General features: G+C 39.0%; 1 protein-coding gene across 2 annotated transcripts in view; it reads right to left on the reverse strand.

The window, feature by feature from the left end:
• The window catches only part of KLHL15 (kelch like family member 15), a 35,001-nt gene extending 12,139 nt beyond the window's left edge, over positions 1-22,862 (reverse strand). The window contains exons 1-3 of one of the 2 annotated variants that reach the window (XM_045472163.1): positions 22,789-22,862; positions 22,008-22,207; positions 8,612-9,323 (exon numbers count right to left, since the gene is read on the reverse strand). In XM_045472163.1, coding sequence (XP_045328119.1) covers positions 8,612-9,316 — 705 coding nt within the window. In that variant the 5' untranslated portion in view covers positions 9,317-9,323; positions 22,008-22,207; positions 22,789-22,862. Of the gene's footprint in view, positions 1-8,611; positions 9,324-22,007; positions 22,468-22,788 lie in introns of those variants that run through there. The other variant, XM_045472164.1, reaches the window with a different exon arrangement.
• Positions 22,863-23,344: the final 482 nt, after the last annotated feature.

Here is a 23,344-nt window from a genome sequence, read left to right on the forward strand (position 1 = left end):
CACTACACTGGGTGTAGAGGTCACTTTAAAAAAAACTGGCTACAATCTAAAATTATCTTAGGCCTTTAGCCAATTTAAGATATTAACAGCTATTTCACCTTTCAAAATGTTTTTAAATGCCCAAAATACTTCTACTAAACCAAAACCAAACAAAAAAAACCACACACACACACACACAAAAACCCCCACAAAAAACAAAAAAACCCCGTCTTTTATTAGCTTATCCATCAGTGGGGGTTGGAGGTGCCACTGGGGACTGAAATAATCCCTGAACTAAAGATCCTAGGTCTTGGGCTTGATGCCGTCCCTAAGTCACTGTGTGACCATGGACAAGCCTCTAGTTTAGACATTTTCTCCTTACGATAGGAGTCAGTTGCATGAAGACACCTCTGGCCCTTCCTACATCCAAAAATGATACCCTAATTTTCAGAATGATGAGTATAAGGGATCATGTGGAAGGAAGACAGAGTCCTAGCTATCAGTTTTATCATCCCTTCTCTATGATCCAATCTGCTCAAAAGAAATATCCAGAAATAAAGCAGTTACTAAAACGAATTATACCTTTGGGAACCACAGCTACATCTAGTATTATTTTTGATATTCAGCAAAATGTGGAGCAGTCTTTATGTGCCATATTACAAAAGCATCCACCTTGGTATGAGAAGTCTATTTATAAATTCATGCTCAGAACTGAAGCTCATACTTATTTATGTTAAAATTACAAAAAGCTAGGTGCAAGATACCTTTAATTAATCCCTTTGTCCTGAAAAACTGAGTTAATGACCAAGGATAAAGCTATAAGAAACAAAAATCAGTTCCTGCTAAGTACAAATCCTCTCAGTAATACTGTAATTGCAGTCAAACACCAAACAGTAAAGACAAATTTTAGTAAGGATTTACCTATCCTCTCTTCTTCAAGCAGGCAACAATCTAAATTATCGAATAGAACTTCAAAAGCCAAGTGACCAGCATAAATGGGGGTGAGGGAGAAGACCCTCCTCAAGACAATAATCTAATAAGAGATTCAGCACAATTTGGTTAGTCCTCTATCCCTTCAACTTTCCTAGGATGAAAAATATGTAACTCAAAAAATAAATATGCTCAGAAAGTCTAATTTGCTTCCAATTCCAGTGCAGTAGTCATTGAACATCACTAGAAATTAAATAAGCGTGCACAAGCCTAAAAGGTAAAAATTTATGTAATTTCTAGAAAGCCTTAGGACCATCTTATTATCTGGTTATACTAATATTTAGATAGTACAACTGTATTCTACAATTCACAACTTAGGAGGACTTTTTCCTACTTATGAAATATTCTCAACTGTGTAAATGTTTTAATTTTATTGAAAAATATGCTAAAAGAGAAGGAAAGCCAAATAAAAGGTTTAATCCTACAATTAACTTCTGAATGAGCAAGGCTTACCTATGACTCATGTAACACTTTGAGTAAATATTAGAGAATTAAAACTTTAAAGCCCACAATCTTAGTATTTGCTCTTGTTCCTTTCCTGCTTCTAACCTTGTCTCCATTTTCTGACTTCTCTGATCTTTTTTGATTTCAGCTTCTCATTTGGTTTCTCTCCCTCCTTGTTCCCTCGTTCATTAAAACATTTTTCTCCTTTTATAAGAAAACAGCTGTCTCCACTCCATCTCCTCCTTCCCTTTCACTCCACAGTTAATTTCCAATTCTAGACTTTTGTTTTCATCTCCCATTTATTTTACTTAAAAGGAAAATCAGCAAGTAAGACTAAATTTGTGAACTACCATTTTCAGTAGGTTCTGGCCTGCTTAATACACCCTCTACAGACAGTCTCTCTCCCAGGGGATCTAACAGCAGTCAACACCCTGGATTACTGTACCCTCCACGAACCTGTAAACCTGGGATGAATCCAAGTCAAAGACAGAAAACAAGAGCACTCTACTTCTATATATAAAAGGCAGAAAAGTTGAGAGAAGAAAAACACCTTGGGTGATTTTGAAAGAACTGTGCATGTGTTAATTACAATCATCCAAGTCCACAGGGCTGGGGGAGGAGGGGCTGGTAAAAGAGATGGATGTAAAAAAGACATTAAGTGAACGGTGAAAGTCCGCTTAACCTATTGACCTAATTTCCAACAGAAAACCTGGTCATCTCCGTGCTTTCACTCCAAGGGGCAAGTGAGTTGATTGTTAAGCAATTTCAAGTTTATAGCTGTATAAGGACTATTTAATGTATCAAGGGGGTTTTAAACTTTTTCAAAAACAACTCAAACCCATTAAGAACTGTAACCAAATTTCACATTTGAAATCTAGGTTACTGTCTTTGTAAAAAATATTTGTACTGTCAAATACAGCACTGCTTGTGTTTCTCATGTACTTCCGTGAGGGTCAGAAGGAAACTTCTGTTCTTTCCTCTAGATTTGTCTGGCTATAGCTGAAGTCATTAGAAATAAACTTTTTTTGAGTTTTCCGCTCAACTGTAATTAACACTACAGTTAATGGTCTTGTTGCTAGACAGAAATTTTGGATTGCTCAAGTGCTAGATCAGTCAAAATGTGTCACAGCTCCTAAGTAAAGGAATTCTAAAGGGTATACAGCACCTGCACTTTAAACAGATGCGTCCTTATCCATACAACGTCATTACAAGTGGTCTGTACCTCAATTAACCAAAATATCACACCATCCAAGCAGGACATTAAGAACAACTGATTTCCTCATGTGTCATATAGTCCACTGTTAATGCTATCTAAATCAACTATGCTAATAGCGCAAATATTTGGAAACTTTGTGAAGACCAATTCTGAGAGCTACTAGTATTCTTAAGCGTCCAAGTTATACTTGGACGCTTAATTTGTGATCCTTGAATTCTATCCGTTTCAAGGTCAGTACAAGATCACTTATCCCCATTTTAAGATGTAGCTTTTAAAGCCACAAATTCTGTACTTTAAGTGAAAGATATTTTTTAAAAAAAGTATTGGAAAGCTCTTCTGAAGCATTTTTTATTCTGATCCTAGGATTACTTTTCACTAGCAATGAAGTTGCCTTTTTTCAGCAGACTATCAAAATTACCTCAAAGTTTTATTCTTTTTTTTTTTTTTTCAACGTTTATTTATTTTTTTGGGACAGAGAGAGACAGAGCATGAACGGGGGAGGGGCAGAGAGAGAGGGAGACACAGAATCAGAAACAGGCTCCAGGCTCTGAGCCATCAGCCCAGAGCCCGACGCGGGGCTCGAACTCCTGGACCGCGAGATCGTGACCTGGCTGAAGTCGGACGCTTAACCGACTGCGCCACCCAGGCACCCCAAAGTTTTATTCTTATAACAAGCTTTCATAAAATGCAGATATGATTTGTTAAATCGAAATATATTCTCAGTAAAAGAGCTTTTTTCTCATTAAAACATAAACTTTGCTCTTTAAAAGTTACATACATCCAAATTTGGGGGGAAGATGAATTACATTTAATAGATCAGGAAAAAAGCACAGTAGGGAGTCTGAATATCATGAGCTAGTTTATAAAAACATTTGGAATAAAGCAGAATACATGTATATAATCTGCTTCCGTAGTAAACAGCCAATGAAAAATCAACTGTAAAAGCCTAATTATAAGCCAAACAAATTTGCTTTGTAAATCTTTATGGGATTTAAAATATTTTCTTTCCTTGTGAAAAATTGGAAGATTTTATGATTGATACAATTTCTAAGGGGATCATTGGTAAGCTCTTACCATATACATATTTATCATACTGACCCTGGGTTCAAAATGTTAAAATATCACTGTACTAAAGAATCAACATATGGGTATTTTAATGAATAATTTAACAATTTTGCTGAAAAGATCTTTCCCATACAAAAAAGTCAAGTATAATATGCACTTTGCTAAATATAGATTTGCCTCATACAATGTTTTCAGTAAGGCAGTAATTGTTTTTTAAAAACCAAAGGACCAAAGAAAGCAAAGTGTAAACTATTTAAATCTTCACATCACTGAAATTCCAAATGACAAATGCTAAGTCTTATCTCTGTTAAAGATGCAAAGACCCTCGGAGCTAGTAAAAAAACATGCCGCAGACATTCGTAGGAGTAAAAACTGAAACTGAAGTCTAGTTTTAAAATTGAGAATCCACTACAGATAAAAGGGATCATAAGAACTCTTCAACAACTATGTTAAAAGGACAAGATTCTGATATTTATTTTCAGCTTTCTTATACACTGCCATCCCCAGAATTGTGCTTTCACATCTGAAGGTTTTCCCACACCCTGTACTTTTTCCAGTGCCATTACACTTCTCAGGCTGTATTTTGTTGATGCAAACACGTTGGAATTTTCATGACTCTAGACAGCAACTTCTAAATGACCCAAGCTGGGCCACAGAGACAAGTGCATGCTTCTGCACCTCAGGGGCCTCTCCCTCCCTGCTCCAGCAGCTGTAATAGGAAGCCCTTGGAGTGGGAAGCAAGCAGACCTGGGTTTCACTCAGTCATTCATCATGGGATAAGATTCCTAACCTTTCTGAGCCTGTTTTCTTATCTATAAAATGGAGATAACCTATAGATTCTACCCACGCGGAGAGCGCTTAGCGCACGCGCGACCTGACACACATAAGGTGTTCAAATAAGGAGAATCACTGCTTCTGAGGAATTCCAGGAGGAAATTTGGAAGTCTTGATCTCTTTGGTGATGCTCCCACAGAGTACTCAGTACAAAAGGGGAAAGATATTGTAGAAGAATAAACCTAAAGATTTCAGCATAGCTACGGAGCATGATTCAGGTCCCTGGAATGAAGGAGGGCTATTCCTTGGGGAGAGGCAGAACATCCCCTTTCCACACTAGGAAGCCTCTGCTCAGATCTGTTTGTTACTTCCAAAGGAAGACTTAAAATCTCCACAGGTTCCTTTCACCAAGCTTTGCTCACTAGCTTTTAATTTTCGTGAGGCCAGGGTAAGGATCCTGACAAAGAGATGCTATACTCAAGTTGTCTTCATCAGCCACTCTACAGAATAGTTCGGTAGGTAAGTTCATTTAATACTAAACTGTACAGAACATTTCTAATGGCTGAGAAACCAGGAGAAGGGTTTAATATGTGAGAAAAGCTGCTTATTGTATGCAGATTCAGAGTTTCTAATGAACAACTCACTCCTTGAACTTCTAGAGCAGCGCTGTGCAACAGAAAGAGCCACAAATGTGAGCCAATGATTAATTTTACATTTTCTGTACATTTAAAAAAGTAAAAAACATTGGGGCACCTGGGTGGCTCAGTCAGTTAAGCATCTGACTTCGGTTCAGGTCAGGATCTCACAGCTTGTGGGTTCAAGCCCCGCATCAGGCTGTGTACTGACAGCTCAGAGCCTGGAACCTGCTTCAGATTCTGTGTCTCCGTCTCTCTCTGCCCCTTCCCTGCTCTCTCTCTCAAAAATAAACAAACAAAAAAAAAAGTAAAAAACATTTAATAATGTATTTTATTTAGCCCAATATATCCAAAATATCATTTCAAATTGTAATCAATATAAAAATTAGTAACGGGTCATTTACATCCTATGTCATCTTAATTTTTGAAATCTCCATTCATGGGGCGCCTGGGTGGCGCAGTCGGTTAAGCGTCCGACTTCAGCCAGGTCACGATCTCGCTGTCTGTGAGTTCGAGCCCCGCGTCGGGCTCTGGGCTGATGGCTCAGAGCCTGGAGCCTGTTTCCGATTCTGTGTCTCCCTCTCTCTCTGCCCCTCCCCCGTTCATGCTCTGTCTCTCTCTGTCCGAAAAATAAATAAACGTTGGGAAAAAAAAAATTAAAAAAAAAAATAAATAAAATAATGGTATGTATTATGATTATGTAGGAGAATTTCCTTACTCTTGGGAGATCAGCTGCTTGCTCCAGTAGTTAGGGATGAAGTGTCATAGTATCTACAACTTTCTTTGAAATGGTTGCACATACCTAAAAAGCCAATGTGGCAAGATGATAAAAATATTGACCTACAGGATGTTTATGGGTGATCATTTCACTATTCTTTCGGCCCTTTTTATTTTTTAGAGAAAGAGAGAGAGGGAGCTAGTGGAGGAGAAAGGCAGAGGGAGAGACACAGAGAGACAGGCAGAGACAGAGGGGGACAAAGGGAGGGGTGGGGGGATTTTAAGCAGGCTCCACACTCAGTTCAGGGCTGGATCCCATAACCCTGGGATCATGACTTGAGCCAAAATCAAGAATCAGACGCTCAAATGACGAAGTCACCCAGGTGCCCCTCAGACTTTTTTTTTATGTTTAGAAAGTCTCATAATAAGTGTTTAAAAATTTAAAGCTAAAAATAAGAAGTGCGTATCAATATTCCACTTTTCTAAATTTCAGCAAATAGGATAAAACCACAAATCAAAACTGCCTACGCTTTTCCCCATGTAGATTCTCATACTAAAAAAGGACCAGCGCAGATGTAACACGTCTTTATTTCTGTGCCCTTTCTGGCACCATGCATATATAATGGATATTAAAATGGCTTTGTGTGAGACCTGCAGCATACTATGGAAAAATAGATGGGCCCTATTTTCAAGGGAGCTCAAAATAGTATGGTATAAAATAGTTCAAATTCTTATTTCCCAACCCAATTTTCCATTTTAGTTTGGTTTATGAAGTTTTATTTCTAGAGATAAGCTCTCAAAAATTTGCCTAACTTAAAAAAAAATTGCCTAACTTAGTGGTTCTCAAAATTTAGATAGCCATACAGGCCTACTGAAACAAATATAACACTGTATGTTAACTCTACTGGAATTAAAATAAAATAGAAAGCCACAGATTCCTTTGATAAACATTAACTCTCATATCGCAAAGGTAAGAATCATGGACACCTACCTTCTAATTATCTCACCAGTATTATTAAAATAAAAGTGAAAGACTTACACTATATAACAAAGAACTGAAAGATTTCTTTGTGGCCAAGGCTTTATGAAGTTTTCCTAAGAAATTAACTCAAGTAGGAAGCCCTAACATTTTTATTCTGATGAGATGCTCCATACCTGGCCAATGGTTAATAACCACCTCTTATACTACATAAGCAAACAAAATCCATCAGAAGGTACAAGTAATGTTTCATATAATTTACAAAACTACCTGACGGTATTAACTTTCATTTCAGCCAATCACTATTGACCATCTTGAGCTAGTGATTAGAATATAAAAAGGCTCTGCTCTAGCACTTAAAAATCACTTACTGCTAAAAATTATCCATCATATTGCACCACAAGAGGAAAATTTTATTTTCTTGTTCACCAGTACTTCCATCTGGACTGAAGTTGGGAGGGTTTTTGTTTCTTTTAGTAGTGGGAAAGCATTTGCATTTAATGTATAAAGACAAAACAGGATTCCCCAGGGAAAGAGAGCAATAAAAACAATAGTAAGGAAAAAAAAAAATCGAATCAGACACAAATGATTTATATAGTTGATGTTGGGACTGGTTATTACCCAACAAAAAGTGATTAAGAAATGTATTCTTAGCTTCAATTATTTCTGTTAGATCAGTACATTTTGAGAATAAAGATAAAATCCCATAAAATTGAATTCTCTATTAAAAGTGTACGTTAATGACATTTCACAACATTTCGGGGTGGGGGGGCGGGGAACATGCCAGGCTGCTGAGTGTTATTTGAAGGCGCAAATTTGTTTATTTTTCAAATGGTGCAAACAACCCTCCTTTGCAAATATTATATTTTTATCGTCAGGCCTGGTAACTAAATCTGAGTAACTATTTAACATGAAGGGTGTCGACCAAAGCTTTAAGTGCGCTTTCTAGAAAGAAGATGCAAGAGGGTAAACAGACCCCCAGAGGTAACTGTGTGATTAGAAACCAATTAAGTTCAGCAATTACTGAAACCGCTTTCTCTCCTTTCCGCAAGAAAGGATCACAAGTGAGACTCTGACATAAAAATGAAATATGCTTACATGCAAAAAGGGCAAGGCTGTTTTGAAGAAAGACTATTTTTAAGAGAGAACTGTTACATGGTAAAATGTGCACAGGGATGTTTGATCAATGTAGATAGATGACTGATGGCCTATTTAGTTAGAAATGCCAAAACAATGGTTTTAGACATAAACATGTTTTCATGGTTAAATTTAGTTAGTATTCACAGTGAAATGGGAAAAACAGAACTACTGAAGAGCAGGGAAGAAAATCAACTAGGTATGGGTAGGGAAGAATCACCACTAGGGCCTACTGGTTTTCAAGAGCTATTTTATGTTTACTCACTACGTTTTAGAGGAATACCAAAGTGCATTAATGCGCGTCATTCAGAACTACAAAACTCCTCTCAACTCTAATTTCAGCAGGTATCACTTAAATTAATTTTTAAAAACAGAGCTAGCCTGATGCAGTTCAGATGTAATTACTTTGTGAAAAGAAAGAAGAGCTAAAGCAAACCTGAAATATTTTGCATTACGTACTTATGCTTCAACTTAAAACAAACTACTCTACTACCTACCTGGTTCATCTTTCACCCACAATATGTGTTTTTAAAAACCTAAATGCACAAGCTACAACAAATCAGACTTCTTACACATAAACTATTCTTATAAACTATTCATTCTCTTTTTAGCTCCTGATCAAGCCTGGGAATGTCACCTATATGAGTCCTATCTATTGCTTTCAAATGCACTGACCTTCTCAAAAACACTGGATGGGGTCATCAAACAAAACCTGATGTTCTGTATGATGGTATCGGTATGTCTCCAGCGTCTTCTATCATGCCGCAGCCAAGACTGCACAGCCTCGTACAGCTCTATCTCTGGGAACCTGCTCAGATGATCATTATCCAAATAAGACATGAGCTTCTCAAAGCTAAGATAAGACAGGAAGTCAGGCCTGGACATGAGTGGCACAAAGTTGTCTAGCAGAAAGGCGTCCAACTTCTCCCTGACTCCCTCGATGTTAACACCAAAATCATCTAAGAGTCTCATAATTTCTGCACAATTTTCTAAGCAGATTTTGGCTAACAGAAAAGAGCAGCAGAACTTCACCACTTCTATAAGTTGAACATACATGGCAGCCTGAAGGATCTCATGAACAGTATTCATACTCAGTTCTATAGTTCCATAGTACATAAATTGAAGCACGTGGCTGAAACCAGTAGCAGTTAAACCTTTTAAATGAATTTTGTCCTGATCTCGCTCCCTCATGTCTGCAGTAAACATAATTCTGAAGTAATCACTCTGGGTGGCCAAGAGTGCTTTATGGGCCTGGAACTGATGATCTTCAATAACCAGAGTGACATCAAGAAGCAATCCCTCCTCATACAGTGCTCTGAACCCAGCAGAGACACTGGTGTCATGGATGGAGGAACAGAATCCTTCCACGTCCCCTGCCATGAATCACCTGGAAGAAAGGTAATCAAAGAAAACTGTGTTAATCATTTCCATGCATTCTGAAGACATTATTAACTTAAGAGCTTAAACAATTTTTCATAATCATCTCAATTCCACTGCCTAAATCATAAATGTAGAAGCCCTTTGGGAGAAGACAACCTAAAGATTTGCAGGATAATGTTTTGGCTTCCCTACCTGGGGAAAAATATATCTAAATGATCACATATCTATCAAACAATGGTAAATTGTTAACTTACAAACAATATATGCCTATCCCACTGATTTTACACCGTTCACCAAATATATTTCAATATGTTCCCAGATTTTCAACACAAAAAGAATTTCTCAGCCAAACGCTAAATTATGAGAAAAAACAACAAGAAAGAAACCAAACCAAAAAGTACCACAGTTGACCTTGAACACTCTTAGAAACTTACCCAAAGGAAATAATGAGATAAATACGCCAAATTGTACACACAGAAGATTTTCTTTCTAGCCTTACTTACAATAAAAAAAAACTGGAAAGTATTCAAAAGCCCAACAAGAGATTATTAAATAAATATGGTGCATGCAGTTCTATAATGGATAACTTTAACAACTAAAAATGATGGCAGCAATATACCTACTCTGACAAAGGATATTTATTAGGTACTGTTATGTGAAAAAACAAAAAAGCACACAACTACAGTTTACTTGGTGCATTTTTCAAAATTAAATACACACATGTATGTTTAGATGAGAAAAAATCTGGAGGAATATATACCAAAACGATGTCCCTGGGTAATGGGATTTCAAGAAATGTTGAAGTTTACCTTTTCTTTTTTACTTACCTCATTAACCTTATCCTAAAAAAACAATGATCACACATTGCTTATATATTTAAAATATAAATATATAATTTTTAAAGGGAATTAAACCACATTTTTGCATATCCGAGAAATGAAGCCGAGACAGCGGACTGATAATTAGATCTCCGAAGCAGAATCAACTAATTCAGTCTATTAGACTGTTTATGAAGCAAAGCAATTTTCTCCTTTTCACACAAGCACCCTCCCTCATACCCTGCCCGCCAGCCATCTATCCTCTCCTCTCAACCTCACACAGCTTGGGGCCTCCTCCGTTCCCCGAATTCCCTCCCTACCCTTTCCACTGTGCCCTGTGGAATCTTGCTTCAGTGAAAACAAACTCCCCTACAGCCTCCTGCTGGTCACAAAGTTTTTCCCGCAGTCTGATTTAAATATGAAAACATACTCCTCTATAGCTTATAAACCTACTTTCTAAGGCTCCTTTTTAGCTTTCTACTGTCCTTTTTCTAAAACACGGCCTTTTGCTCAGATAAAAATTCATCTTCTATTGCTTCTTGTCACTTGTCACATACACACATCCAGATCGATCACTCTCTCATGCACGTTTGCCAACAACTTTGGCACCTGGCTAAGACTCATGTTCTCCACCTCTTCGATGTTCACATAAGACCACTCATCCAAAACCTGAAGAGTCAAATTTCCCTGACCACCTCAACTGCTTCGGCCTCCCTCTTTACTCCATTTTAAAATCTTATTCCTGTACCTGCTAGATGTCAACACAATCCATAACTGGTCCCCATCTAAAATCTTAACTGTCAACTCTTCACTCTGCTTAATCTTCGCCTCCCTTTTCACTTGGTCTATCATTTCCAAACTTTACCTGTATCCTTCTCCAGCTTAGATCTTCTGGTGTTGGACACAATCTCCCAAGTTCTTTCCTTTCCAATCTCCCCACTCTATTACCAAAACCTCCTCCTTTACTTGCTAAAAGAGTACTTCTGTGTGCCAGGCATTATGTTAGGCATGGGGGAATGTGCCTTTCAGGAATCCCCTCTGCACCCTGGATTTGGAAGAAGCCTCTGATACTGAGAGTGAAAGGCATCTTCTGTGGACATGCTAACAGCTCTACTTATCCAATCTTGTGAGCAGACTATCACCGTATTTTTGTTTCATCAATGTTATCTGTGACACCCCATATTTAACTTCTTGATGTATTAACCCATTGATTCAGTAGTTACCCCCGTCTGAAGTCATCTTAAAAAAAAAAAAAAAAACACCTTTGTTAATCAGCAAGACAAAAGTCTGTAAGAATAATATGCCAAAATGTTAAAAATGGTTATCTCGGGATGGCAGAGTATCAAGAAGTTCTAATTTTTTCCCTTTTACTGACCTGTGTTTTCTAATCTATCTGCAGCAAAAGTATATGATTGTTTTGAAAATTCATTTTTAAAAATATTAAGAAAAACTAATTGCCAAGTCCAATGGTTATAGACTAGTCCCTATTTTGCAGAATCCTTCCGCAACATGACTTACTCCCTTGGCTCAGTTTCATGAAATTACTTCCCTGATTCTCTTCCTATTCCTGGGCTGTTTATTTCTCAATCTCCTCCCTGGCCTCATTTTTCTTGAGCTGTTCCTTAAACACTGGTGTTCCCCAGAATTCTGTTCTCGGACCTTTTCTCTTTTCATCTTAACACCGTATCTCCTTCAATGATCTCATCTAAACCCATGGTTTCTTCTAACACCTACCTTTACCAAAACCTTGACTATCTCTGTCCAAATAGTGAATGGATGCTAAACATTTCTTCTTGTGTCCCACTGGGATCTCAAAAACATCATGTCTAAAAGTAATCATAATATGACCTTCTCCCAACCAGTTCTTTCTTCCATATTCCTCATCTTACCAAGAGGCAGTCTAGGTGACTCTCTCACTCAATTTGTCCCTAACTTACCTGCAAGTCTTACTGATTAAATTATATATATACAATCACTTACCTAAGACAGCAAAGTATGCACACAGTGAAATTACTATCAAGTTTTTTATTAGTACTCCATTGTTCCAAAAGCTGTATTTTCACTTTGAAGGCAGAACACAAGAGGTTTGTCTATCATGTGGAAAATAGATATAAAATAATTTAGATGCTACAAGTAATTCTTGGCAAAACAACTTTACTAACACATTCAAGATTAAAGTAAGATATGAGGGGTTTTTTCCTGAATTATTTTTAAAGGTAAAATTAATGAGCTTAGAATCTTCCAAGTGATATGAGGCATACATACACAAATGCGCACTGGGAACAAAAGGAACATCACACGGCATGGTATCTGAATAATCAAACATTATGGTTAATAGCGGACTACCCACATCACACTAATGACCAGTTTTCAAAATAACTGGAACTTAAAAAAAAAATAAATTAGACGAGATGAAATGTCTGATATTTCATTATCTTTCTCAGGATCATTATGGAAACCAATTATCACTGTGACTTGTCAAGATACTGGTCACATTTAATGGAGATTTAGTAATAGAAGACTCAACCTCAGGGTTTGTATACGTGAGAGTAGACTGCTTTGTGTTTTATTCATCTGTTATTTTGACAATGCCTAGAATACCATACATTTCACTTCCTGTCAAAGTAACACTCTCTATTCAACAGTTATCACTATCTGATAAGGTCTCCAACAACTATTATTCACCTTTCTGGAAAAGGTTTCATCTGAAGGAAATTTTTAAAAGGAGATACTATGCTGCAATAAACATAGAGGGGCATATATCTTTTTGAATTCATGTTTTCGTCTCTGAGTAAATACCAAGGAAGTGGAATAACTGGGTCATATGGTAATTCTATTTTTAATTATTTGAGGAACCTCCACACTGCTTTCCACAGTGACTGTACTAATCTGTAGTAACCAAGATATGGAAGCAACCCAAGTGTCCACTGATCGATAAGTGGATAAAGAACACGTGTGTGTGTATGTACATACATACATACTACAGAATATTATTCAGCCATTAAAAAAAGAATGAGATCTTGCCATCTGCAACAACATGGGACGGGCCTAGAGGGTATACTGCTAAGTGAAATAAGTCAAAGACAAATACCATATGATTTCACGCATATGTAGAACTTAAAAAACAAAGGAACAAGGAAAGAAAGACAAAAAACAGACTCTTAATACAGAGAACAAAATGGTGATTGCCAGAAGGGAAGGTGGCGGGGGGAATGGGTGAAAATAAAGAGAATTAAGAGTACACTTCTCCTGATGAGCACTGAGAAATGCACAAAATTGTTGAATCATTATACTGTACACATGAAACTAACATAAGACTATGTTAATTATACTTGAATTTTAAAAAGTACAATTAAAAAAGTTTTTTAACATTTATTATTGAGAGACAGAGAGAGACAGAGCGTGAGCGGGGGGGGGGGGGGGGGGGGGGGGAGAGAGGGAGACAGAATCTGAAGCAGGTTCCAGGCTCCAAGCTATCAGCACAGAGCCTGACGCAGGGCTCGAACTCACAAACCCTGGGATCATGACCTGAGCCGAAGTTGGATGCTTAACCGACTGAGCCACCCAGGCGCCCCTAAAAAGTACAGTTTTTTTAAATAAAAATAAAAGGAGAAACTATGATTTCTCAAAAAAAAAAAAAAAGGAATCCAGGTTCCAGATACTTACTATGGTAGAAACATCATAGGGTAAAGAAGAAAAAAAAAAAAAGGAGAATGATTGGTAAAGTGTGAGTCAAAAGACCCTAAAAAATATAATGACAGCACCCATACTCCTCTGGGATCCAGCACACCAAGGGGGATTCCAAGCAGGCAGGCTTCACTCTGTGATCCTGTCCAGTCACATACGGTCAGATTGGGGTGGGAAATATGAATCAAGAGGAACACTCTCTTGTCAAGAATTTAGAAAAAGGAAAAAGAGAGAGACGTGCACTGACTGTGTATGACTGGAACTGGAACATGTCAAAGAACAGCTGTAGGCACCAACTTCTGCCTGCCATGTGGGCCGAATATCAGAGAAAGCCAGTGAACTGAGAAAGAAGGATAAAGCCAAGACAAGAGGACAGGGAGTGCTCCCTAACACCTTCATTTTTCCAGTTCCTAGGCTCAGCTCTATTCCTGCCCTTCGGTTCTAAGAGAAATCCTTCCATGCTTGGAACAAATTCCTATTTTACTACTATAGGTGTGTTTTCCCTTCACATAACCATGGTCCCTAACTAATATGGTTTTAGAACAGAAACTGCTATACTTTAAGTTACTCAAACCTTCTTGGTCTTATCTCTGCATCTGTAAAATTGAGAACATTCACCATGATGACCTCAAAATTTTTAGTCAGAAAATTTCTCATTTATTCTCCTACTTTTTATAAGACTTTACAGAGGTAGGGGCGCCTGGGTGGCGCAGTCGGTTAAGCGTCCGACTTCAGCCAGGTCGCGATCTCGCGGTCCGTGAGTTCGAGCCCTGCGTCGGGCTCTGGGCTGATGGCTCAGAGCCTGGAGCCTGTTTCCGATTCTGTGTCTCCCTCTCTCTCTGCCCCTCCCCCGTTCATGCTCTGTCTCTCTCTGTCCCAAAAATAAATAAACGTTGAAAAAAAAATTAAAAAAAAAAAAAAGACTTTACAGAGGTATAATGCACTTACGTAGGTGTGCAGGCTAAATAACCTGTAGCTATTCTTCAAGCCTTAGCAATGCATTTGTGAAGTTTACTTGATCTAAATTGATTTCTAAAACTAATTTGTGATAGCTGGGACTTATCAGTAACTTCTTTTCTACATGAAAAAGTTTGGTGCATCTATCAATAAGACTAATAACTAATAGCTTTAGAGCAACAGCAGTATTTTGTACTTTTATAAGGGGAAAAGAATAAAATACTCTGTGATTAACTGACCAACATTTAATCTCTAAATGGAAATAGTTGAGTTAAAAGCACAGGTGTGGAGTCATATGCCTGTTTTGAATCCTGGTTCTAACTTCTTCCTAGCTTTGAGACCTTGGGGCAAGATATTGAGCCTCTCTGTGCTCTAATGTCCTCACTTGTAAAAAGCAGGCACCAGTATCAACAGAACCTTCCTCACAGGTTGCTGTGAGGACTGCATGAGTTAATACACGTACAGACTTAGTTAATACATGTAAAGACAATATATGGCCCTGAAGTACACCATAATGTTAGGGCTCATTATTAGGCCCCTTCAGTTGGTGCTAGTGGAACCGAGAGAGTCAAACGGCCACTTTAAAAGTCCAGTTGCCTCAGGGAGCCTAGGTGGCTCACTCAGTAGAGCATGCGACTGGATCTCTGGGTTGTGAGTTCAAGTCCCACAGAGCACGTAGAGATCACAAACAAACAAACAAACAAGTCCAGCTGTCTCTAGAGAACCCTTCTCCCTAGCAACAGCACTTCCTTAGAACCCCAACCTGTCTTATCAGAGAAGTCTCTTAGGAGCCAGGCCAACTCTAACTTGATAAAAAAACTAAGGTCTATGGGTGAAATTTTTCAAGGTCATACAACTAGTTAGAAATAGGGTTAAAACTAGAATTTAATTTACAAAAAAAATGTGTTTTGTTAGAAAGAGCAAAACTTTTGAAATTAGAGTGCTTTCTAGTACTCACCACCTGCATGACCTGGCGAAATGTAGTTAACTTCCTGACCTCAGTTTCCATTCATACATTAGGAATTATCATCACCACCACCTTATTATTGAATTGGGGTAGTGATTAAATAAAGTCACTTCAATGCCTAGCCCAGAGCAAGGCATCCACCAGAGGTCAATCAATGATGGCTTCCATTGTTCAACTCTTGCCTAATGCTCCTTTACCATCCAAAAAAAAAAAAAAAAAACCATAGGAACTTGGTACCTCTCAAAATCACCTCTACAGACCCCACATCTCCCTAAAGTTTATTAAAATGAAAATTCCTAAGAGATCAGGAGATCTCTTACTGGTAGTCAAAACACTGAACTTCATTTTACAATGGCATTATTTTCTACTTTTTCTCAACACACAAGTATAATTTTCTAGCTTCTATGGGCTTTTCAAGTTTTTCTGCCCTAACCAGGGTAGCTACTCTCTGTATCTGTGCTGTTCAATATATAAGCCACTAGCCATGGGGCTATAGAGTACTTGAAATGTGGCTCATCCAAATTGAGATGTGCTCTCAGTATAAAATGAATGCCAGATTTTTGAAGATTTAGTACAAGAAAACCCTGTAAATTATCTCTTTACACAATTTTTTGTACTAATCACGTTGAAATAATACTTTAGATATAATGGGTTAAATAAAATATACAAAAAGTAACCTCACCTGTTTTTTACTTTTAAAAAAAACTGTGGCTGTAAAAAATTTTAAATTACATGTGTCTTGTGTTATATTCTATTGGGCAGCACAGAGCTACAACATCCATGTTTAAGGCATCAAACAACCAAACTTACAAAGGAACATGTGAAACAAAACCAACTTGTTCACAATCCATACCCTGGAAGCTACAAAGAAAAGAAAAAAAAGTGAGGCTTAAGATAAAAACACAAAACACCCATGTAAGCAAATAAAAAAAATAATACCTACAAAGAGGAAATTATAAGGATACAAAAAAAAACCCACAAAATCTTATGCATAAGAATTTTCTTTAAAATTATAGCAATTCATGGAATAAATAGTTTTAAGAATGAATCTCTGTAAAACTAAACTCAAATAAGGACTATAAATCAATGAGGTCTGGCGAAAAAAATCCATTAAGGGGCTTTGAGAAGAGGTATTTACTGACTTACAAGATGTTCCATGCACAGAAACTCTGTATCCTCACTTTTCAAAACAGATCATCAGATTAAAGGAAATCATGGTTTATAAACTCACATATACGTATATATATATATGTATTCTACACTTGGCCTTCAGAATTTCAAATGGCAGGTTTTTTTTTTTTTTTCAAAAGGGGAACCAACTTAAAACTAAATGACAAGACATAATTACTTCACTAGGAAAAAAATACTGAAGAGTTTGTCTTGTTTCATAAACTTGGCACTGATTAAAGAGAAACCTTCGTATTTTCTACACCTAAGAATGATTAGTATAGTGATTTTCAAAGTACAGTCCAGGGATAAATGAGGTCCTAGTCCCCTAAAAGAAATCCACCAAGTCAAAACTATTTTCAGAGTCATAATTTTAAAAGTTGTTTGTCTTTTCCAGAACTTTCATTCTCTGTTTTCCAGAGGCTACACGTGTGATATGGTAACAGACTGAATGCAGAAGCCGATAGGAAGCCCACTGTCTTTCATTAAGTCAGACATTAATCAGATCTGCAAAATGATGCCACTCTTCTCACCAAGTTTAGTATGGTTTTGGAAGACAGTTAATTTTCATTAAAAAAATGTTATTCAGATTAACCTGTTATGGGTTTTTTAAATAAACTGTATGTACAAATATTTTTTTTAATTTCCCTGTTTTAATTTCTATTTTGGTAAATATAAATAGATACAACCCACATTAACAGAAGCTCTTAAGGGTCCTGCAAATATTTAAGAGAATAATGAGGTCCTGAGACCAAAAGGTTTGAGTGCTCCTGACGGTATAAGAGATCGATGACAACACACACATGCACAAAACATATTCTTCCTACCTCTGCCCTGGAAGACTATTACTGCTATTTATATCACAGAAATTTCTAACAGTTCAAACTCTCTAGTGACCAGTAAAGAAAGAAGTCTGATGGGGGTAAAATTGGACAGGAAATTAAACGCAAAGAAATTAAATGCTTCCTTTTCAGTTAGAAGGCTGCCATTCCAATCTCGAGGCAAAATTTTAGGCAATTAAATAGAAGGTATTTCAAAATCAACCTCCATGTTTATGCCTTAAGCAATAATTTACTGCTTTCACGTTCCTCCCAAAGCTCCTTGAAAACTCATACAAAATCTTAAGTCATTCGGAACAAAAGCTAGATTCTCAAAGCTTGATACACTTGTTTTCAACGAAAAATTTAAATTATTTCATACTACCTTCTTCCTCAAACTGGTGGCTTACCAAAGCTGATGCCTAATGCAGAAAATCCCATACTCGCACACTGAAAAGAAAATGCAAGGCTTACTACAGACAAAAATAGAATCATGGAGTTTCTCACAATTTCTGTTAACTTATAAAAAAGAAATTTTAAGTTCAGCAATCTCAAAGTGGTTAACTTCTCAATCTAAAAGGCAAGAAAAATGTAAAAACATCCTATATTAGCAGTCATTTTATTGTTGGATACACTATTCAAATTGAGAGACAACTCAGTTTAATATGGGAGGCAAGGCAACATAACTTTAATTTACTTAATACTGGAAATTCTTTCTTATCTATCTAAATGTTCTTACAACTCAGTACCAAACTGTAAATGACCATTTAACTGAGCTTTTAGGAAGGCTCTGGGTGCTCCAGCCAGGTTGGCACCTATTATCCAAATTACTTCACTTTTCAGGTATGTTTAGCATTTAATCATTCTATACCACAAGAAAACTTGTAAGAAAAAAAAAAAAAAACCACTCCTGCTTCAATGCTATTTTTTCATCAGAAGATTTTCATTTAATGCTCTGCCTATTTCTCACTACAAGCAGTAGTAGTCCAAGAGTGATGTCATGGAAAACAGCTTCCCTAGCCTTTAGAGATTGGATCCAGTGAGAATTCTAGGAAAAGCCTCTACTGGGGAATAAAACTCCAAATCTTCTAAGTTATATCCTAACAAGAAAACATCAAATATTACAGTGTTAACAATTTAGTTCTCTACAAGAATTATACAAACAAACTAAATCTTTTGGAAGGGATCTTGATGTCCTGATACAGATTTCCTCCAAATCTTTAAATGATGTAGAATCATTAACTAAATTCAATGATTTTATCAGAGACAAAGAATAAATTTTCTATCTGTTCTTATTTGCTTCAATGATTCAGCCAGATGAGCTTTAAAGGCCTTATATTAAAAACAGAGTATCTGAGGAAATACCTCCCCTTTTCTAATTTCTTCCAAAGTTAAAATTTCTAATTCTGAAAAGGCCTTCCACTTTTGTACCAGCGGCAATACAACATATACCCACAGCAAAAATGAACCACAAGAGCCCCTCCAATGATTCTTAAAATAGCAATAATAGTATTATCTCCTATTATTCTCCCCCTTGTACCCCTTGCCCCAGATACACTGGCCTCTTTTGCTATTTCCTGAAAACCAGCCATACACCCATCCTAAGACTTCCACACTTGCTGTTCCCTCTGCCTGGATCACTATATCTCCAGATATATAGGGCTCCCTTCAGGCCTTTACTCCAGTGTCATCTCAGTGAGGCCTTCCCCAAACCCCATCTTTAAAATTAAAGACAAACAAACAAAAAAACAAAACCCACTGCCGGAAGTCCTCACTTTACTTTTCTGCTTAATTTTTCTCTATAGTATATTAAAATTGAGATAGAGCCTCTCTTCCTTGTTTAGTTTACTGTTTGGGTTGTTTTTCTTTTTTCTGGTTTTGCTTTGACTGTTGTATCCCTCACAACCTAGAAATAACAGCGCTTGGCACATAATAAGTGCTTAATAAATATTTGTTGGATGAACAGATAAATTTATCCGTTCATTTACCGCATAACGATCCATGTTCTGTAACCACCCTTGATTTAAAAATGAGAAAAATCAAAGCTCACAGAGGTTAAGAAACCTGCCCAAGGCCCTGATCCTTAAGCGGTGGAGTTGGGGTCCGTCCCACTTCAGAGCCTCTATGTTTAATCAGTATCCTACAAGGCTTCACCAGTGACTCTTAATTTCTTTTCAATAAAAAACCCCACACAAATTACTGCATGCCAGTTCAGAGAAAATATACGCTAATAAATTAATCCAACCTCTCAAACTAAATATTAATTCTCCTTACAGTTAACGTTATTTACTCTTAAAATATTTACAAAGTGAAGGGCGAGCTGACAGCAGACCAGCTAATTTTTGGGACGCAAGTGAAATGAAAATTCGGGCCCCCTTATCCAAAAGCTGGAAAAAAGTGTCGTTAAAGGTACTAAAATAAAAAGTTTTCTCCTTTCTTCTGAGGTATCTCTCGACTTATTGGTGTTTTTTTATTTGCTGTTTAACGCGTTCTAAGTAAAGAAAAATTAAAAATTTAAATTAGCATGAGTTTCATCATTCACCTTTATATTGTACAATGCCAGTTTTATGTGCAGATTATTACACCAACTTCGGGGCCCTTCTGAACACCCATGAAGGCCAAGCCAGCCCTGGTTCCAAGATTTTTGCCCCAGATAACCCAAATCAAGGCAGAGAGAAGGTCAAACTTTGAAATTCCCAATAAAGCAATGATTTACCGAAATTTTTTCTTTAGGACAAACGATAAGTCCGATGTATAAAAGCCTAGCACATTACAAGAGGCTCTACCATCTAATTTAATCCTACCCACTTATATTACTCAATCTTTTTACAAAACACAAAAGCATACTCTAAAAAACAACCGGGATTAGATTATAAAATAAAAAGTCTCAGAAAACCATTTATTGGCTAAAAATAACAATATACTAAGAAAAATGCTTCTCTTTCACTTTTTGTGGACCATTTTTAAGCCAAAACATACTACATGGTACATTTTTGATGTACCCATTAAGAATTATTCCATACTGATCTGTTTTTACACATATGTATTATAAAATCTGACAAATAAGTCCAAACCACAAATATTTACTATTCTATTATTTCTCCCAAGTTAAATCAGCAATAGAGCACAAATTAACACCCTTTACCACTGAAAAACTGGTTTTAAGCACCTACTAAGTGTTGTGATGACTTAAAAATAAAATTAAATTACACAAATACCAGTACATTGCCAAAAAGTTGAAAATTTCTACACATTTCTAGATCTGTTAAGAATTACAGAAATCTGAATGCATTTGTGAGCTCTTCAAAAATAATTTTCAAATTAGTAGAGATATCCAGGCATCCTGTTCCCTAGATATGAAAAACAGCATTAAAATTAAAGAATATACCCTAAAAGCATTTTCTAAGTTACAATTTAATCAGATCAACAAAAATAAATGTAAATTCGGAAAACACAGAAGACTAAACACAAAGTGTTAAATAAATATTCCGAGTAAGAAAACGGGCATAAGCGGCCTAGAAAAATGAAAAGCAAAGCACTACAGTAACGTTAAATTTGAATTAAAGAATACCGTTATTTAAATAAGCAGTTAGCATTTCGTAGGAAGAAGGCCAAGCAACGTGACTATTATATATCTGGTCGATTCACAGCACTGCTTTGCTATTCCGTACTTATTGCTTACTCTTACAATACAGAAAAAAAAAAAAAAAGAGGCAGCAACAGTTAGCCACTACAACGTTAACCACTCTGGCAAGGGTTACTTAAAAAATTGCTTTGCATTTTTACAACACTTTACAGCTATAGGTTATTTTCATATATATGACCTCATATAGTCCTCACTACCCTGTGATGTGGCTATTACCGACTAGATTTCATAGATAAGAAACCGAGGATCGGTAAGCGATTTTCTCAGCGTCACCCAGTCGAACCCAGACCTTCTGATTCCACGTTTTATGCCTCGCATTTCGCATACTTCTATTCCAGGCATAAACAGAATTTTTAAAGGGAAGGAACGGGTTAGGGAGAAAATAATCATGGTACCTGCAGTTGTGTGCTGCAAAAAATGGCTGAATTATGCTTCTTCCTTCTCCCCCCCTCCCTGAAAAAAAATTAGATTTCAAACAATTTAAGTAAACTCAAAGACAAATTAGTTCCCGGCGTCTACCAAATGTTTGACTCGGGTCTGTGCAGAAAAGGCTACCAAATCGGTGCCGAGCGCGGGGACGCGGACGAAGCCCGGGCTCCTGCAGGCCGGAGGGCCAGGGGCGGCTACGCACCTCGGGGGTCTGTCCAGCCTCTAGTGGACGGCAGTCTGCATCAGGAAGAAGCGGGCCGGCGGGCCAGGCGGTGGGCGGTCGGGCCCCGGGATGGCACTCGGCAGGCTCCTCGAACCTCTACAAGGGGCCGCTCCCGGGCCGGGCCGGGGCGCTCCGGCGGGGGGCGAGTCTGCGCGCCTGCGGCCCCCTCGGAACCAGTCCTGGGAAAGAAGACAGCGCTGAGTCGCGAGTCGAGACAGTCGGGCTCGGCACAAGGCGCAAGGCGGCGCGGCGTCGGGGCCGGGCCCGGCCTTGCCAACGCCAGGGGCCTCGCGGCGCCCGGCGGGGCTCGGCTGGAGGGCCGACTCGGGGCCACGGGCGGGGAAAGGGGCTGGGGGGCTGCGGGCAGCGGCAGAAGCACGGGTGGTAGCGGCGTCGACGACGGCGTCTCCGGGCTTCTGCCCCGAAGCGCGCCGAGCCTCAGGATCACCCACGCCGGGGGTGGAGGAAGGCGGGAAAGGGGCGGGCAAGGGGCGGAGCGTGCGGGGCCACGAGCCAGGGGCCGCTCCGGGCCGCGCGCCCCCTGCGGGCCGCGGGAGCCGCCCGGGGCCGGCCCAGGGAGGCGGGGCCCGCCGGCAGGGGGCTCCATGCGCCGTCGTCGCAACGCGGAAGCCTGCCACGCGGGTAGGGAGGTCGAAGGGTGGGAAGGCAACAGTTGGAAAGCAGGCCTCGGAGGCGCCCTCGTCCCCCATCGGCGCCTCGAGGGGGCCCGCGCGCGGGCCACGGCCCGGAGGGTGTTTACCTTCCCCCTGGTCGAGCGCCAATGCCGCCATCTTTCAGCCAGCGCGCGTCACTTCCGGCGCCGGGGGAGCGGGAGCGGGTGTGGGAGCGGGGTGGGGGCAGGGCTGTCCCACGCCCGCGGGGCCCCACGTTCAAGCCGGCCACGCCGGCGGGCCCCACCGAGAGAATAAGGCGGCCGGGCGCTGCACTGCGGCCTCGGCTCGACGCGGTTTCCCTCGTGGCGTCGCCGTCGGGGCTGGGAACGCCGGGTGGTGCTTATCCCCTCGCAGCGGTCTCGCTTAGTCTGCATGAGCGGTGGTCTCAAGCTACTGCGGGTGCGCCCACCCTCGACAAAGTTGAGGGTTGGGGCGCCCGGAAAATGTCTTTTTGCATCTTGAATACCACGGTGGGGGTGGGGGCGTCTGCGACGACGTGGAGGAAGCCTTGCCCTACCTACCTGTTTTATAAAATTGACTACTTCTGCGCCAAATGACATCATTTTTGTAAAGCAACTTGCAGGGGATTATTGCGTCATAGTTCCACTTGGCTTATTGCACAGCAATTACTCTTTCGGGAAT

The sequence above is a fragment of the Leopardus geoffroyi genome, chromosome X, assembly GCF_018350155.1.
Source record: "Leopardus geoffroyi isolate Oge1 chromosome X, O.geoffroyi_Oge1_pat1.0, whole genome shotgun sequence".
In the NCBI taxonomy this organism is placed as follows: domain Eukaryota; kingdom Metazoa; phylum Chordata; class Mammalia; order Carnivora; family Felidae; genus Leopardus; species Leopardus geoffroyi.